Source organism: Sinocyclocheilus anshuiensis, unplaced genomic scaffold, assembly GCF_001515605.1.
Source record: "Sinocyclocheilus anshuiensis isolate Anshui unplaced genomic scaffold, SAMN03320099.WGS_v1.1 scaffold164, whole genome shotgun sequence".
Classification (NCBI taxonomy): Eukaryota; Metazoa; Chordata; class Actinopteri; order Cypriniformes; family Cyprinidae; genus Sinocyclocheilus; species Sinocyclocheilus anshuiensis.
Genome location: NW_015557128.1, coordinates 606,782 through 627,019, shown reverse-complemented (window position 1 = coordinate 627,019; position 20,238 = coordinate 606,782). Strand labels below are relative to the sequence as shown.

General features: G+C 35.9%; 1 protein-coding gene across 1 annotated transcript in view; it reads left to right on the top strand.

Annotated features, from left to right (window-relative positions):
• LOC107677899 (xin actin-binding repeat-containing protein 2-like) overlaps window positions 1–20,238 on the top strand; it is a 61,280-nt gene that overhangs the window by 24,286 nt on the left and 16,756 nt on the right. Inside the window, exons 5-11 of the mRNA XM_016472967.1 lie at window positions 138–268; window positions 5,122–5,250; window positions 12,824–12,910; window positions 14,281–14,350; window positions 14,475–14,569; window positions 15,656–17,078; window positions 17,411–18,243. Coding sequence (XP_016328453.1) covers window positions 138–268; window positions 5,122–5,250; window positions 12,824–12,910; window positions 14,281–14,350; window positions 14,475–14,569; window positions 15,656–17,078; window positions 17,411–18,243 — 2,768 coding nt within the window. The remainder of the gene's footprint in view (window positions 1–137; window positions 269–5,121; window positions 5,251–12,823; window positions 12,911–14,280; window positions 14,351–14,474; window positions 14,570–15,655; window positions 17,079–17,410; window positions 18,244–20,238) is intronic.

The following is a 20,238-nucleotide window of genomic DNA, read 5'->3' as shown; positions in this document are numbered from 1 at the left end:
ACCCTAACATCCACCCAGGACACCCTAACATTGTAGCAATGATTTTTTTTATTGCACGGACAAGCACCACTCTATTTTTCTTCTGAAAATATTCAAATCTAATTGTTTTTTGTTTGTTGATTTCTTTCCATCTGCAGGTAGCGTCGCAGCATCCAGGACAGGCACGCTGGACGAGAGCGCCCACTCCGAACCTGTCCCACTGAAGAACCGCATGGCTGTGTACCAGGCGGCGGTTTCTAAACAGGACAGAGCAGGCTTCTCCAGTTCGGTACGCTTCACACACGCACACACGGGTGAAATCCGATCAAAGGAGACTCATTTGGGATGGAAAAACCAGATGTAAACAGCAATCGTAAAAGACATATTTTAAAGGGATAGTTCACCCGAAAATTAAAATGTACTGTTAATTTACTCACCCTCAGGCCATTCAAGATGTAGGTGACTTTTCTTTTTCTTCAGTAGAAGAGTAAAGTAGATTTTTAGCTGAAACTGTGGTCCTTGGTGAATCATAAAATACAAGTCAACAGCTACCAGTTTTGTTTTTTTTTGAGACTTAAAAAAAGCACATCAAGGAACACAAAATTAATACCTGTGGCTCCTGATGATATATTGATGTCTTATGAAGCGAAACGATCGGCCTGTGCAAGAAACTGAACATTATTTCCTGTAATCCAGACCCTCAGGCAAACGGTCCAGAGTAATGTCTGGTTTTTGAATGAATCATTTTGTTTAAATGGTTCTTTTTAGTGAACTAGAATGTTTCTCAACCAGGGGTCTGTGGACCCCTAGTGGTCCTTGACATAAGGCCAGGGGGTCCGTATAAAGTATGAATTTTTGTATAAATTTAGTATATTTTGACATGACATGTTCCCATGAAAGAAAAATCCAATATAGCTGATGATATGGCCAAATACAAGTCAACTAACTTGAATAATACTTGACTGCATTTGGTCCTCACAAAGACACAAATGATACATAGATGAGTCAATTTTGTTCTGGGGGTCCTTGAGGATGGTTCTGAATTGGACTGGGGTCTGGTACGCCAAAAGGTTGAGATTCACTGAACTAGATGAATCAGTTCATCAAATTTAACTGAACCTTCTGAAACAGTTCATGGCTCGAGCAGCACAGATCAGCACAGTTATTCAATCAAAACTCACTTTTGGACGTGCCTGACAGTCACTCCGACTTGAAATAAGCCAATATACCAGCATATATGATCCAATGATGCTGGTTTTGCCAATTTGTTCAGAGCTCCAATTCCTCCTAAAGTCACTGTACTGAGGAAGCAGTTCCCACTCGGACCGAAGACCGCATGCGTCAACCAAGCACTTGAATGAAGGGGTGAAATGAAAGTTTTTATGGTTTCTCATGGTTTACGTAAAAAGGTGAGCTGATGAAGACTAGTTTATTCACTTTATATGCTTTAGACATGTAAAACATCCACATTTCACATTAGTATTGGGTGCTTTAATAATTGCGTATACGTTACAACACTGAATCAGTTATTTGAACCAGAAATGAACTGTCCAAAATAACCAGTTCAAGGAAAAGAATCAGATTTCCCCATTGCCCAAGGCTCTGGATTACAGGTATTAATGTTGTAAATAATGTTCATTTTCTTGCACAGACCCATGGTTTTACTTTATAAGACCTCAGCATATCATCAGGAGTGTCGGGTATTAATTTTGTGTTCCTTGATATACTTTTTTTACTCTCAAAGACAGGCAGCCACTGACTTGCATTTTATGAATCACCAAGGACCACGGTTTCAGCTCGAAATCGTCTTTACTGTTCTACCAAAGAAAAAACTCACCTACATCTTGGATGGCCTGAAGGTGAGCAAATTAACAGCAAATTTTCATTTTTGGGTGAACTATCCCTTTAATTCCAGGTGTAAGTGGGGCTTATGTGATTCTGCTTCATTTCTGTCAGCCATCAATCATATTTAGACAAGCCTTAAGATCTTCTGTTGAGCAGACTAACGCTATTTACTCAGCAGTTCCCATTCGGCTGTCTGTGTGCCATCAAATTGATCAGCCAATATAATTTCAATGAGGCAAATGAGGCACTCGTGCGGCACGCAAACTTGTTATGTCAACGTCTCATTAGAGCAAACGATCAAGGCTGATAAATTCTGACTGTTCTGCGTTTAAACTGTGTGAGGACCGAGCGCTCGTGTCAAATTCATGTATAATTCCAAACTCATTGATTTACATAGTAATTGCTGACTTGATACATCAAATCACAAAAGAAACCAGTGTGCGTTTGATTTGCACCCCTTGTCGCAGTAATGGAGACAGAACGGTTGACAGACAAACGCATTGATGAGGACAGAGAGGGAGACCAAATGAATTAGACAAGCTTTGGACTTCAGCAGGCAGTGCATTATGCAGAAACCACAGATCTCCAAGGATTTGGCAGTTCTGGTGAAATCTCCTAAAAAAGGTTTCTAAGAAACAAGATTTAGTGACATCAGTGGTGGCTTTGATTCAGGTGCCTTAGCTGAGATCTTACATGAGGAGAGCACAATCATTTCTTCAACAGTATCTGTTGCTTGATTTTCAGTAAAACATTGTTAAAACAAGAAACATTTAATTGAGAAACCAAATGATTCAGCATAAGACTTGTTTTCAGAGAATATATGTGACCCTGGAGCACAAAAGCAGTCTTAAGTCGCTGGGGTATATTTGTAGCAATAGCCAAAAATACATTGTATGGGTCAAAATTATAGATTTTAAATTTATAGATTTTTCTTTTATGCCAAAAATCATTAGTAAAGATCATGTTCCATGAAGATATTTTGTAAATTTCCTACCGTAAATATATTAAAACTTAATTTTTGATTAGTAATATGCATTACTAAGAACTTAATTTGGACAACTTTAAAGGCGATTTTCTCAATATTTTGATTTTTTTTGCACCCTCAGATTCTAGATTTTCAAATAGTTGTATCTCGGCCAAATATTGTCCTATCATAACAAACATACATACATCAATGGAAAGCTTATTTATTCAGCTGACTGAAGCTTATTTATTCAATATCTGGTTTTGTGGTCCAGGGTCACATATACTACCGTTCAAAAGTTTTTGTTTGAGAGAAAGAAATTAATCAGCAAAGGCCCATTAAATTGATCAAATGTGACACATTTATAATGTTACAAAATATTTTTATTTAAAATAAATGCTGTTCCTTACTATTCATCAAAGAATCCTGAAAAAAATGTATCACGGTTTCACAAAAATATCATTGTTTTCAACATTGATAATAAGAAATATTTCTTGAGCAGCAAATCAGCATATTAGAATGATTTCTGAAGAATCATGTGACACTGAAGACTGAAGTAATGAAGCTGAAAATTCAGCTTTGCATCACAGGAATAAATTACATTTTCAAATATATTCAAATAGAAAACAGGTATTTGATCAAATAAAAACAACCTTGGTGAGCATTATAGACTTCTTAAAAGCCCCAGTCTTTTGAACAGTAGTGTATGTTTTTATATTCTCTGAATTAGGTTTCTTAACATGTTGGCAGTTTGTTTTTCTTGTGTTTAAGCATAAAGCTCACTCAATTTTAGATTTAGGAAAAAAATACTATTACTATATACTTCATTTAGAAGCCTTCATTTCCCATATTTTAGAGACTGTTTAGGATTTTATGTTACATTTAGTGCATTCTCAAGGCAACAGTGTATTTGTGATGCAATTTTGTTCAGTGTAAGAGCATTTTATAAAATGGATGATATGCCATGATGACCTATGAAATATGTACTATGAAGGTCTAAGGAAAATTGTAACAATTAAAAATTGCATTTTTGCTTTGAAAATACAGTAGAGTACAAACATGTCTCTCTTCTATACAAATTGGGCTCATTATAGATGGTGCTTTTATACACAAAACTCATTTGTTCACAAAATGCATTATTTACCTACAGCAATTAATGTTAAAGGAATAGTTCACCCAAATATGAAGATTTGCTGAAAATGTGCTCACCCTCAGGTCAACCAAGATGTAGATGAGTTTGTTTCTTCATTGGAATAGATTTGGAGAAATTCAGTGTTGCATCACTTGCTCACCAATGGATCCTCTGCAGTGAATGGGTGCCGTCAGAATGAGAGTCCACACAGCTGAGTGGTGTGGATTACTTGTGGATTATTGTGATGTTTTTATCAGCTGTTTGGACTCTCATTCTGATGGCACACATTCACTGCAGAAGATCCATTGGTGAGCAAGTGATACGATGCTACATTTCTCCAAATCTTTTCCCATGAAGAAACAAACTCATGCACATCTTGGATGACCTGATGGTGAGTAAATTTTCAGCAAATTTTTATTTTTGGTGAACTATTCCTTTAACTGTTGCTGTCAGTCAGTTTGTTTTCATATTTTTATTGGTCATGGCAGCAGTTATACATCAAATGATGGAGAAGAGTGTTTTAACCGGGCATATATCCAGATGCAGTGTAGTCAAGTGCACTTTCATCATTTTAAAGAGCTGATTCAGGTGTCTGGATCACAGTGCTGGAGTGACACTGTACAGTATGTCAGATCATATAAGTCTGCTGTATCCTACATCTGATATTTAGAACTCAATTGCAATATAGAATTGCACCATGCAAACCGCATTCATTAATTTTGTGGATGGAAAAAATTAATTTGCAAAATTAATAAATGAAGCAGGCTTTGAAACAAAGCAGACAACGTGCAAATAAACAACACTTCCAGCAGGCGTCTGCTGAGTAAATGTAACCTCACAGTATCAGGGCCTCACAATATCTTGCCATGCAAATAATTCTGTCATGCAAAATCTTAAAATGTGATTCTGTAAAGCCACAGAGATAATGAGATGAGGGCTGGAATCTGTGCTTGTGTGTGTGTGTGTGTGTGTGTGTGTGTGTGTGTGTGTGTGTGTGTGTGTGTGTGTGTGTGTGTGTGTGTGTCTGTCTGTGTGTAAGCCACTTTGTCTCATGAATATTTTTGTTCAGTGGTGGAAGATGAGAGACAAGTGATCACACTTTTACTCCCATAATCTTGCAGCTTTTGTAAAAGCATAAATCTGCTTAGCATGATTTTCAACGCAGGCGGTCTCTCTCTGTCTTTGTCTCTTTCTTCATCAGGTCATGGAGGAAGCCGAGGTTTGTTCCCCGCCTGGGGGTCTGGCCAGCGTGCGTAGACAGTTTGAGAATGAGGGCATGTCATCATCTCACACGGTCACCCAGATTCACCACACACACGGATCTGTGCAGGTCAGTGTTGGAAGATACTTGGAAACTGCTTCTCAGATTTGTAACTCGTAATATACACTGTTCAAAAGCTTGGGGTCAGTATGTTTTTTTATTTTCTTTCAAAAATATTAAGCAGCACAACTGTTTTAAACATTTAGAATAATAGGGAATATTTGAGCAGCAGATCTTGTTCTTGTTTTTACTTTTTACTTTTTTTTTTTTAAATCAAATAAATGCAGTCTTGATTAGCATAAGAGACTTCTTTCATAAACATAAAAAAAAATCTCACAGATCCCAAACTTTTGACAACGGTAGTGTATATATGTTATAATATACAGTACATATATATATTTTTTTAAAGTTTTTTTTACTACTTAATATTATATCAGCCTTTTGGATTTGTAATGGTTGACATATGTTGGCATATTTATACAGTTAAAAAAATGTGGACACATTTCTTCAATTTTTACTATAGTATTTTTAAGTATAAGTAAGTATATAAGTGTTTTATGACTTTACTATTTTTTTCTTCAAACAATGGTAATTATGGTAGTGACAAAAATCTTTTTTCCTACTTACGGTTATTTCAAGTAATATTTCACAATATATTATATTTAAAATAAATATTTCACAATATATTAAAATAGAAAACAGTTATTTTAAATAATATTTTAAAATATTACTACAGAAACCATAAAAAAAAAAAATACTGACCCCAAACTTTTGAACGGTTGCATAAAATCAGATAAGGAACCTAGTTATTTTGCATTGCAGTCGCATGCATCTGCAACGAAATGTTTTCGATGAATAATAACATGCAGGCTTTTTTATATTTAAACATTTTGTGCCAAGTTTATTTATTTTATTTAATAAATATATTATTAAATATATTTTTAACTATATTTGAGCAAATCATCGGGATGGCTTACAAGTATACATTATATGCATACTGCTATGTATATGTATTGAAAATAATTAAGTGCTAAAATGCATTTGTGATGCATTGACTTTGATTTTAACTCACTTACATACAGAATCTTGAATGAATGAATCTTAATGTCATACTAAAGTGGCACGCATCATTACACACATATCAGTCTAGCTTCTACCCAGGCGATTTATGGCACAAGAGAATCGTGACTGAACATAAAGAAGAACACACTCATATTTTGTTGATCTTTTTGGTGCTTATGAACATTTTAAAGTCCTAAAACTGATCCTAAAGGTGTTTCACATCTAGCTTTTGTTTTCTATTCTAATATTCAATTGTAAAATTAAGACTTGAATGCAAAACTAGTTCAAATGCAATGAAGTGTATGGGTGTGAGATGCTAAAATACAGGACAAATGTGTCCCTCATTCATCAAATGCAAATCCATCATATGCAATTCTGTTCCTTTAAATACAGGACACTTGTGTATTATTTAGTATGCTTGGCAACCCTAATCACCCTTAGTTTTAGTTATGGTACAGGTATTAGACACTATAAGCATGCATGCAACTTCCACATGAGCAAAAAGACTTCTGGTGTAGAAAAGGGAGTGTGTGCATGGACTTTCAGAATAAGATTAATCCTCTTACAGCTGACCTTACACCAAAACCCGAAATCGGACACAATAACAAGTCAAATCTGTATCTGCATAGATTCTCCCAAGCTTCTGAAGCCCATTAGCATTGCCACACACGCTAATATTATGCATGCAGTGCCTGCCCCTGAAAAAATCTGATACTGCTTGCAGTGAGAGAAGCAGAATGGAGATAAATTTTGGTCACAGTCTGTGCAATCCAGCTCTGCCGATCCAAATTGAATCCAGTCCACCCATCCATACCAGTGGGTCTGAGCGTGCTCTGTTCACCCTGCAGGGACGAGGTGGCTTCAGCTCGCTGATAGAGGGAAAAAAATCAGACTGAATACAGAATGACAGGAGAAAGTGGGAGATGTGCTCTCATCTCGTCTGCCAACACATCAGCACTCAAGTGCTCTAAAGCCGCGGCTTTCAAACTGTACCTGACGTGAATCAATAAATGTAAAATATTATGAAGCATAGATATTTAAATTCAGATTTTTCTTATTTCTAATTTCTGATTGATGTACAAATTAAAATGCGCTTCATCCAGTTTTAAATGCGAAATTTGGCATGCTATTCAGTACACTTCAAAATGTAGTAATTGGCTTCCTTTCAATTTAATTGAGTTAAGTTGGCAACAAGCCACAGCATGTTGATTTGTCATTTGAATTGGCATGAAAGGCAGAGGAATTCAAGAAAGACATTCAAAAAAAATTTGAGGTGAGAATATTAATTAATTCATTAATTAATTACTGACCACAAACATTTATTTAAATGTTTTTTCTTTCTTTTTTTTAAATGAGAAGACAGTGATGTATTTATTTATTAACATTTTTGCTTGAAAATACAATAGAGTACAACCACGCCTTTCTATGCAAATTGGCATCATTATAGATTGTGTTTTCGTTCTCAAAATTTGTTCAATTACAAAAAGCATGTTCTACCTGCAGCTATTAATTAGTTAACTACATTGTAAAAATGATTTCGAAGATTGTTGGAGTGCATTTTACAAGAATGTCATTTTTAAAATGTCATGTTTAATTCAATGTGTTACTTGCCGATTCTTTGTAAATGTACTAGCAATTTCTGAGTGAAAATTGTTTCTACATCAAACTTTTAGTGAATTTTAGTTTGTTTACGTATTTTACTGGAGGCAGCAATTTTGTAACAGGCCTCCTTTCAATTCAGTAGCGTTCAGCTCAGCTAACAGTGAATGTTCTCATCATTTTGGGTAACGTTCTGTCAAGGTTCTCTTAAAAGTTACGAACAAACATTATTCCAGTAACGCTATTAGAATGTTTGTTCAAGTGATATTGGGAGGAGATAATGATGTGAAATGATGCTTATTGAAATAATGAAAGTGCTTATTAGCATGCAATTTATTAACATTTTTGCTTGAAAATACAATAGAGTACAACCACGCCTTTCTATGCAAATTGGCATCATTATAGATTGTGTTTTCGTTCTCAAAATTTGTTCAATTACAAAAAGCATGTTCTACCTGCAGCTATTAATTAGTTAACTACATTGTAAAAATGATTTCGAAGATTGTTGGAGTGCATTTTACAAGAATGTCATTTTTAAAATGTCATGTTTAATTCAATGTGTTACTTGCCGATTCTTTGTAAATGTACTAGCAATTTCTGAGTGAAAATTGTTTCTACATCAAACTTTTAGTGAATTTTAGTTTGTTTACGTATTTTACTGGAGGCAGCAATTTTGTAACAGGCCTCCTTTCAATTCAGTAGCGTTCAGCTCAGCTAACAGTGAATGTTCTCATCATTTTGGGTAACGTTCTGTCAAGGTTCTCTTAAAAGTTACGAACAAACATTATTCCAGTAACGCTATTAGAATGTTTGTTCAAGTGATATTGGGAGGAGATAATGATGTGGAAAGTGCTTATTAGCATGCATATTACTTATTAGTACTTATAAAGCACATATTAATGCATTATTGTGCATGACCATATTTAAGATCCCTTAATCCACACCATATCTAAACTTAACAACTACCTTACTAACTATTAATAAGCAGTAATTAGGAGTTTACTGAGGCAAAAGTCATAGTTAATAGTGAGAATTAGACCCCAAACTAAAGTGTGGTATATTTAGTATATATTTTATATTTTGGTATATTTAGTACAAATGTACTGTAAATATAATATAACATTGTGAGAACCACTACTTTAGATGTTTAGATCAGAAAATCTGTTCCTCTCTTGAATTTTTTTTTTTGTAGCTTTATGAAATCAAGATGCAAACATATACAGACATATACAAAGTGTAGTTTACTGAACATTAGAAGACATTAGCACATAAAATAGCTCAAGTTTGGCAGGAATCCGTAGCTCACAAAGAGAAGCATGTTGTAAATGATAAGCACTGAGTAGACAAATGAGAGCATAAGCTGACATTATGTATAATGCAGCGGTTATTTGAGAGAAGGATCAAAGTGTTCTGCTGCAGAAGGTCATCTCATTATCTGTGCTTTCTGTTGCTCGTGGTGACACTAATTTATTAAACTTGTTTGTGTGTGCATGTTGGGGAGGAGGCGTGTGTGTATTTAAACTATAACTTGTGTCACATTCTGTGTGTGTTAGGTATGTAGGATCTATTTTTGAGGGGGGGATTTTATCCTTTTTCTGGATAATGAGGTCTATGCTTATCTATGTAGAATTTAGACCAGTGTGCATTTTTTTCTATAGGTTTCTTTTTTTTTTCTATAGTTATTTTCTGTTCTGATTATCTAACAAAACCCAAAAATGACATAAGCCTTATTTAGGACTTTTAAACAAAACATGTTTAAAACACATTTCTTTTTTTGAGAACAATCCCAGTACCTATTCAAGGTCTGTCAATTTATCTTACAAAACTGATTTTCCCTGCTAAATTAAAGCAGGAATAAATGGAGAACTAGAAATTCCTCTTAAAATTAAATGAACAAAGAGTCAATAATCAGTTTATTAATTTAAAAATTATTCAGAAATAAATAAACTTTTGAAATTGCCACAAAAGTTCTGTTGATGCGAGTCTTGTGAATGGGCCTTAATTTTTTTAACACTGTAATATATCAATGAGATATATATCAATGTATTAATAAAAAATAAATAAAAATAAACATTTGAAACTGACAAATAAAGATATTTTTAAATTCATATTTACAATGTAGTTCAATCATGACAACTCTCTGAACATTTTAGCATGGTGATGGATATGACAGTGTTAATGTATTTGGTCTTGGCGGAACAGATCTGCTACGCTGCTGCTGAATTGCTGCTGCTGTTGGTTATTGCTGTATTTGTAGATTATTGCTGCTGCTGCAAGCAAGTACAGGAACTTGCTACTGCCAATGCATAATGGCGATACGGCGCCATGAGTATTTAAGACATACTGCTGCTGCACAAATAGCATATAAAATAACTCCGAAGCAGATCTATACAGGTGGAGCTGGGGAAGGTGGAGGGTTTCAGAAAACTCTGAAAGCGCGCTGCAGGAATCTCAAGTGAATGCTAGCCAGCCATATAAATGCAAGGCAGTAAGCTCACTGGCTGCATATGCAGCATGAACCAATCGGCATGTCGCAAGTCGTTTAACTCTCTGAATATCATCAGTTACGTTAACACCCTGTCAGAATGCGCCATCTAGAGTTTCATGACTGAACTATATATTTAAATGTAATTAAATATTCAATTTAAATGTTTGTTTATAAATCACTTTAATATATTAATTTAGTTTATTAATTGCTATAAAATATGTATTGTTTCCTTGAAAGCCTACTGTACCGATTGCCTATATATCAAAATGAATCGATATCGAATCGAATTGAATCAATTGAATCGAAAGCTTGTGAATCAAAATCGAATCGTGAATTTTTTCTCAATACCCAGCTCTACAAATTGCTTTTCTTCATCCTTTTCCAAGTTAAAAGATATCATTAAACAGTTCGCATCTGAGCGTAGCCAATAAACTTTGTCCTTTTTTCCCCAATTTCAAATGCTTTTTTGCTTTGAATCAAAGTTTGTAGTGTTGTGATTCATCTCAGAGCCGGTTGGCCTGGTTAATGACTTGGAACTCTTTATTAAAGTGTTTTTTGAAGTCCCTCTGGAGAAAATGGAAAATGCTTCACCAGAAGCCAAGCAGCTGAAGCAGTAGGCGGTCACTGTTTTGCTGTTGCTTTGATGAGTGTTTTTAGGTCTGATTCTCAGTCACCTTTGGTTTTAATGATGCAATCTACATCAATGTATGTCAGCCGTATCTCTTTTAATGATGAGCGTGTGTGTGTTTGTATGCGTATTTGGGCTGTTTTTATGGATTAGTATTGATTTCGTCCCTGTTGATGATATCACACTTGTTTATGTGCAGCTGCATGTGTTTGTGTGTGGGAGTGGGAGTGGAACAGATTATAACATTACAAAATCTGATCATCCAAGGGCTGAAACCATTAAACCTGCCGTTTAACAGTAATTGACGCTGACTAATCTTAATCATGAAATGGAAAACGAAAATGTACAGATTAATTCCAAGCTTTAATTTGTGCTTGAGTAATGCAGATTTCATGCAAATATACATAAATGAATTTTTGATTTTATGACGTTGTTTCCCTGAAATTATATTGACAAACCATGTGTTTATTACAGAACGTTTAGAGTCTAGTATGTGGCTTTTAATTCAGATTTTTCAAACATTTTGATAAGTCATGAGGTTTTAAGAAAATAACCTGCAGAATTTGATGCCTGTTGGTTTGATATCTTGTTTTCTAATGCAATGCAATTCATAAAGTTCAAAAGTTTGGAATCATTAAGATTTTTTATGGTTTTTTTTTTTATGTTTCTTCTGCTCACCAAGGCTGCATTTATTTGATCAAAAATACAGTAAAAACAGTAATATTGTGAAACATTATTACAATTGAAAATAACAATTTTCTGTTTTAATATATTTTAAAATGTAATTTATTCCTGTGATCAAAGCTGAATTTCCATCATCAGTACTCCAGTCTTCAGTGTCACATGATCCTTCAGAAATCATTCTAATATGCTGATTTGCTGCTCATATATTATTGGTGCTCAGTTAGTAATAATAGGCCGTATTATTATCAGTGTCTTTGATGAATAGAAAGTTCAAAATAACAGCATTTATTGGAAATAGAAATCTTTTGTAAGATTACAAATGTCTTTAACTGTCACTTTTGATCAGTGGAATGTATCCTTTGCTGATTAAAAGTTTTAAATTCTTAAAAAAAAAAAGAATGTATCTCAGTTTCCACAAAAAATATTATGCTGCAAAATGGTTTTCAACATTAATTATAATAAGAAATGTATCTTGAGCAGCAAATCAGAATGATTTCTGAAGGATCATGTGACACTGAAGACCGGAGTAATGATGCTGAAAATTCAGCTTTGCATCACAGGAATAAATTACATTTTAAAATATGTTCAAAAGGAAAACAAATATTTGATATTGTGGAAAATATTTCATAATGTTACTGTTTTATTGTATTTTTGATTTAAAAAAAAGCAGCATTTAAAATTCTTAATTATTATTTTGACCAGTAGTTTATATTTAAGTGTTATGTGATTTTCTAAATACTTTTTGGTTCAATACTAGATAGAAAATGAAGAGTCCATCTTTGAGTTGCAGTGAGCTGCAGTTTCATGCATCTGTCAGAAATTGAACCGACTTGTGGCAGTCTGTCCACATGTCAAATTTGCCTACTTACCTCCCTGTCACCTGCTAGTCCAACTGAGTAGAGAGAGTACAGCTGGTGCAATCGGGATGGATGTCAGGATAACCAGAGAAAGATAGAATTGAGGAAAAAGAAAAAAAAGCTGAGTGTTTGAGTCTTATCACTTTTTGTGTACATTTCTGTTCACAATAGAGAAATGCAGTAACACATTACATACACAAATATATTTGTTTGTGACTAAGAAAAGGCTGTACAGATCAGATATTTTGAGAGTAAGGAGCTTTTGTGAGCACTTTTCTTGGTTTTTGTCTCATCCTCTAACAGCCCTTGTCTCCTGTCACGCAGGAGGTGTCAAATTCATTAGTGATGAGTGTGGCGAGCAGCAGCGGGGGTCGACAAGTCTCGCAGCAGGTCTTCCTCCAGGATGAAAGGGTACGGACATTTCCGACAGCCCTGCTACTAATAACTCTCAATTTCACAAGTCCACAAAAAAGTCAGACACTAACAGTAGCGGATCTCGCCAACAGGAGCTACGCTGACAATCATACCGCTCTGAATCTCTATAGTGTCTTATTTCTGTTTACTATCTGCTGTGAAATGTCACTGCAACCAGTCAATTGTCAATAAATGTTATTTGGAAGGTGTAGGTTTTAGCAGCATCACATCCACATGAAAACATTTACATTTATGCATTTGGCAGGCATTTATATCCAGAGTGACTTGCATTGCATTCATGCAGTCAAACCCATAACTTTGCCCTCCTTATAATAATCTCAAGGTAAAGGATGCTAAAAGTGATTAGAAATGAGGACAAGGGGAAAAATAAAACACTAAAACCCTGAAACATTGCACTTGATAAGATTAAAAGTGGTTTTGCCACAAAGGTTCTTGTGATGTCAAGGTCACATTGAAAATTCACAATAATTTAATTTATTGTAAAATATAAAAATATATAACAAATAAACATTAAAATATCAAAAATGTTATATTGCTAAAATATATTATAAAATGAATACAAAAATATTATATTAAAAAATATTTTACCTCCTTATGTGTGGCTCATCCGATCAGAATTTAGAGTTAGAGATATATATTATTATTTTTATTGTTTTTTATTTTTTTACTCAAGTGTAACAATGTATTTTTTGCACTAATGCCAAATTTATCATTAAACAATTAAGGCCCTTTCACATGATGTGCATTAGATTAAATGTAAAAATGATATAATTTACATAATTTTAAGAATAAACTAAATGAAAATAAATGAAACTGCTTGTTTATTAATTGACCTTGTAATATAAAATTCGATGGATAAAAATGGCAGATGGCAGAACATTTACAACTTAGTTAATAAGCAAAATGGATTATATATTAAATAGCCATGTGGTAATGCATATTTTTGTATAATCTATTGAATTAAATTTGACAAATGAAACATTTTATTTGAAAGTTCATGGACACAAACCAAAAGATAAAATTAAACTCCGTGTATGTGAGATATACTCTTATATTAGGGATATCTTATTGTCCCCATTTCCATGTTGAGAGATTTGAAAATGTATTTACTCAGTATAGTATTATAAGCTCAACTGCTAAAGCATGGCACTAACAACAACACCATGTCTCTCCCAAGGAATGAATGCACGTACTGATAAAACAAAATGCTTATGAAAACATCTGCCAAATGCATCAATGTAAATTTGTGCCAGAACTGATCATTTAGATCCTGTGGGTTGCACTCTATTTAATTCTCACATATGCCACTAAATTAAAGTTGTTGTATTTATTTTGCTACATTACAGGCTGCACGTGATCAAATCCCTCATAACCGGGAGGTTATTTCCAGTTATGAGAATCATCTCAATGAAACGGGTAAGTTTACCAGCAGTAATTTATAGATAATAAGTTCTGTGTCACACAACAACTCATTCTTTGGTCTACAGTCCATTTTTGCAGAGGCTCACAGGATGTATTTAATTTTAACTTTTGCTTCCAGAGGAGGAAGAGTACTATCCAAGGCTCTCGACTAAAGAACTGGCACAGCATTTTGAAAAGACTATTGAGGAGGCAGCCCCCAGCAAGAAAATTAAGGTAAGTCCTTTTTAGCCTACATATCTATTCTGACACATGAATGTATTATGCTTTAATAGGTTTCAGTGCATAAAGAGACTCTGCTTACCATCTTTTTACATGTTTCTATGAGTCCCTCCACTTTCAGCAGCATAGTTTTATTGAGAATTGAGAGCCTGTGTTCATCTCTCAGTGTTCTGACATTGTAATTGTAAATTGACTTTACATCTGATATGAGTTATTTTTGTGTCTTTATTGTGCATCTAAATGACAATGCAAGTCTTGCTCTCAACAATTTGTTTTAATTGGTTTTTGCTTGGGAAATTAGTTTACTTGAGTATCAACACTGCATAAGATATTCAGGCTTGTTTTTATAGATTGTGTCTTTAATACAAGTGTATTTTGTTTTTGACAAACATATGAACATACAAACGTATAAACATATAAACACATTAAAACATAAAACATGTCTTACTGTCTAATGCAGTTTTGCTTCTCAAGTAAGTTTTCTTGTTTTAGAGATTTTCACATATTTTAGTTGGAAAATGTCAAAAAGACTAATTAAAACTAATTAAAAATACATTTTTGCAGTGTGCTGTAATTTTCAAGTGAAGTACATGATATTGATGGTTTTAGGGAAGTGTATCTAATATATTTATGAAGATGTTTTTAAGTATAGCAATGCATTGGGTTAGAAAAACCATTTATTTAGTAAATGGATAACTCTTTCAAATGCAAAGGGCACACATAGTGCTGCGGCTGAGCTGTGACAAAAATCAGATAACTTTTTCTTGTAATTGTGCAAGGTGGTGTTCTTTATTTATTTTATTTTTGACACTCATGCAGAACCTTTTCAGACAAAATAGAAAAAAAAAAAAAAAAAGATTTTTAGCTTCAACCACAAAAAACTATTTTTCCCTGGCCTTTTTAAATGCACAATAAGGACACAAAAATACTGAAAAGGCCTTTAAAATAATTTGCCCAGTTTTGGACATTCAGTTTAAAAAAAAAAAAAAAATGTAAGTACTTTTCTGATCCAGCTGAAGTATACAGTAGGTAATTTCAGAGCTCCACTGAATTATGTTCATTATTCTCTCTCTGTAAAAGATTGAACGTGACAAAAGTCGTTCACAGCTGCCATCAGATGTGAGCGTGTCCCATCAAACTGTGAAAAGTGAAATATCAAGAACTCTGAACAGTGTTACCACAGACAAAGAGGAAGAAGGTGAACCGAGTTCTGAGTTTGCTTTTGATGATGATGATGATGATGATGATGATGATGATGATGATGATGACGACGACGATGATGATAATCTGGAATATCTGCCACCGCCCCCACCGGACCTACTGGAGAAACCTTCAGATGTTGCTGAATACTTTCCTGAACCTCCAGTGAAACACACAGTGAACAGACAGCAATACTACAGACAGAGGGAGCTATTAGAACTGAAACGTCTCTGCAAACACATTCACCCTGATGTCAGAAAAGACCTGGAAAGAGATTGTTACGATACTGAGGACATTGAAGAAATAGGAGACGTTCAAGAGGCAGCATACCAGTTTGAACACACTGGCAGCAATTCAAACGGAAGCCCGGAACGCGAATATTTGGAGTGGGACGAAATTCTAAGAGGTGAAGTGCAGTCCATGCGCTGGATGTTTGAGAACAAACCCTTGGACTGCATTAAGGATGACTCGGATAACGAAGAGGATAGCAAAAAGATAATTCAGCAGGAAATCATTCCTGGAGGTGACGTTAAGAACAGGGCTTTGATGTTTGAGATGCAGCCCATGGATACACTTGGAATGCCACGTGATTCAGCTAAACAGAACTATCTAGTGAATGAAGTGGGGAAAAGAGATGTGCGTGCGGCCGCCTGGTTGTTTGAGACAAAGCCGATGGATACGCTAAATAAAATTCACACTGATGATGAGCAAACCAAAGAAGTCATCTTCACACAAGAAGCCACCGAAGGGGATGTTAAGTCTCTGAGGTACATGTTTGAAAACCAAGAAATGGATTCTATGGGTGACACTGAAACCATGGATGAGAAGCAGCTGCTGAGCCTGAAGTCTGTACGGGAGGAGATCAAGTCAGAAGTGAAGAAAATCATATGGATGTTTGAGATGCAATGCTTGTGTGTAATCAGGGAACACTCCGGTGAGATGGTTTTGATTACTTCTGTCCGCCGAGAGGAGACGGAGAAAGGTGATGTCAAAACATCAAGATGGCTCTTCGAAACGCAGCCTTTGAATGACATTGACATGGACCTTTCTCAGGTCAGGCTAATCTCCAGTATTTCCATGGAAGACAACCAGCTAGGTGATGCAAAAAGGGGAAGATGGCTGTTTGAGACAAAGAGGCTTGACTCCATAAATGCCCAGTGGGAGAGACTGCAAAAGCAGCAGAAAGATGAGATTCTTGGGGCGGATGTACACAAACACTGCATGGTGTTTGAGACACAGCCTATGGACACGCTTAAAGATGACGCCAACTCCAGATCTGTTGCCACAGAGCAGATTATTGGAGGTAACGTTCGCTCTGTGAAACACTTATTTGAAAACACTCCACCAGATGAACTCAAAGAGCTTTCAGAAGTGGGAAAACTAAATAAAAAAGCAGTGTTTGAAGAAGGAAGAGGTGATGTGAGACACCAAAAATGGGTGTTTGAAAATAAACCTCTGGAGAACATTAAAGATGAGAATGATGAGGTAAACCGACTTAAGAAAACCATAGCATCTGATGAAGAAAGAGGTGATGTGAGAAATCAAAGATGGCTGTTTGAGAACCAACGTTTGGAAGATATTCAAGAGGAAAAGAGAGAGTTTGTGAAAACAGTTGATTCAAACAGATTATTGGAGGTAACGTTCGCTCTGTGAGACACTTGTTTGAAAACGCTCCACCGGATGAACTCAAAGAGCTTCCAGAAGTGGGAAAACTAAATACAATAGTAGTCTTTGAAGAAGGAAGAGGTGATGTGAGACACCAAAAATGGGTGTTTGAAAATAAACCTCTGGAGAACATTAAAGATGAGAATGATGAGGTAAACCGACTTAAGAAAACCATAGCATCTGATGAAGAAAGAGGTGATGTGAGAAATCAAAGATGGCTGTTTGAGAACCAACGTTTGGAAGATATTCAAGAGGAAAAGAGAGAGTTTGTGAAAACAATTGATTCAGAACAAATAGATAGAAGTTACAAGGGTGATGTCCGCAGAAATTGTTGGGTGTTTGAGACGCAACCGATGGATACATTAAAGGATGATTCCAATGCCAGGCCAGTGAGTGCAGAAGAAATTCTAGGAGGTGACGTTCAGTCTGCCAGACACTTTTTTGAGACCGCTCCAAAAGATGACATGAAAGAGCTTGCAGAGGTGGGGAAGCTCAAAAGAATGATGACATCTGAGGAGAAAGGAGACGTTCGACACCAGAAGTGGCTGTTTGAGAGCCAGCCGCTGGAGCAGATCAGAGAGGAGAGAAAGGAAATAACAAGAACGGTGAATCTGGAGGAAATAGAAAATGTGGATGTGAGCAATTACAAGCAAATTTTTGAAACATATGATTTAAGCCAATATGACGAAAGTCAGAAGATTCAAGTTGAGGGTGTCACCACTGGCTCTGTTAGATCAAATAAAGACCTATTTGAGTCCATGCCATTATATGTACTGCAAGACAGCTCTGGGCATTATCACGAGGTCAAAACCGTACGGCGGGAAGAAATCGTCAAAGGGGAAGTCAGAAGCTGTCAGTGGATGTTTGAAACTCGCCCTATTGACCAATTCGATGAGAGCATCACTAAATTCCAAATCATAAAGGGCATAACACAACAAGAGATCGAATCTGGAGATGTCAAGACGGCAAAATGGCTCTTTGAAACCCAGCCTCTCGATGCCATTAAGTATTTTAGCAATATTGAAGATGAGGAGTGTGTTACTAGGGAGACGGCAGAAATAGTCAAAGGTGATGTTAAAACCTGTAAGTGGCTTTTTGAGACCAAACCTATAGACATGCTTTATGAAAGGGAAGAGCTTAAGAGTACAAAAGATTCTGGTGAAGTTCAAGATAGAATGCAAAAGCAGCAGAAAGAATAGATTCTTGGGGCGGATGTACGCAAACACTGCATGGTGTTTGAGACGCAGCCTATGGACACGCTTAAAGACAATGCCAACTCCAGACCTGTTGCCTCAGAACAGATTATTGGAGGTAACGTTCGCTCTGTGAGACACTTGTTTGAAAACGCTCCACCGGATGAACTCAAAGAGCTTCCAGAAGTGGGAAAACTAAATACAATAGTAGTCTTTGAAGAAGGAAGAGGTGATGTGAGACACCAAAAATGGATGTTTGAGAATAAACCTCTGGAGAACATTAAAGATGAGAATGATGAGGTAAACCGACTTAAGAAAACCATAGCATCTGATGAAGAAAGAGGTGATGTGAGAAATCAAAGATGGCTGTTTGAGAACCAACGTTTGGAAGATATTCAAGAGGAAAAGAGAGAGTTTGTGAAAACAGTTGATTCAGAACAAATAGATAGAAGTTACAAGGGTGATGTCCGCAGAAATTGTAGGGTGTTTGAGACGCACCCGATGGATATGTTAAAGGATGATTCCAATGCCAGGCCAGTAAGTGCAGAAGAAATTCTAGGAGGTGACGTTCAGTCTGCCAGACACTTTTTTGAGACTGCTCCAAAAGATGAGATGAAAGAGCTTGCAGAGGTGGGGAAGCTCAAAAGAATGATGACATCTGAGGAGAAAGGAGACGTTCGACACCAGAAGTGGCTGTTTGAGAGCCAGCCGCTGGAGCAGATCAGAGAGGAGAGAAAGGAAATAACAAGAACGGTGAATCTGGAGGAAATAGAAAATGTGGATGTGAGCAATTACAAGCAAATTTTTGAAACATATGATTTAAGCCAATATGACGAAAGTCAGAAGATTCAAGTTGAGGGTGTCACCACTGGCTCTGTTAGATCAAATAAAAATCTATTTGAGTCCATGCCATTATACGCACTGCAAGACAGCTCTGGGCATTATCACGAGGTCAGAACCGTACGGCGAGAGGAAATCGTCAAAGGAGACGTCAGAAGCTGCCAGTGGATGTTTGAAACTCGCCCTATTGACCAATTCGATGAGAGCATCACTAAATTCCAAATCATAAAGGGCATAACACAACAAGAGATCGAATCTGGAGATGTCAAGACGGCAAAATGGCTCTTTGAAACCCAGCCTCTCGATGCCATTAAGTATTTTAGCAATATTGAAGATGAGGAGTGTGTTACTAGGGAGACGGCAGAAATAGTCAAAGGTGATGTTAAAACCTGTAAGTGGCTTTTTGAGACCAAACCTATAGACATGCTTTATGAAAGGGAAGAGCTTAAGAGTACAAAAGATTCTGGTGAAGTTCAAAAAGGCAATGTGAAAACATGCACTTGGCTTTTTGAAACTCAAACCCTTGATGCCATACAGGATAACTCAGAGACGGTGTTGCAAACTCGCACTGTGAAACAAGAGGACATTCATGGAAAAGATGTCCACATGGCACGTTTCCTGTTTGAGACGGAGAACCTGGAGAACATTGCTGGAGGAGAGCGAGAAGCTTTTAAGAGTGTTACTGAGATAGACATACAATCTGGGGACGTGTCTCGGATGAAATACATATTTGAGACCCAATCTTCTGACGTTATGAGCTCAACC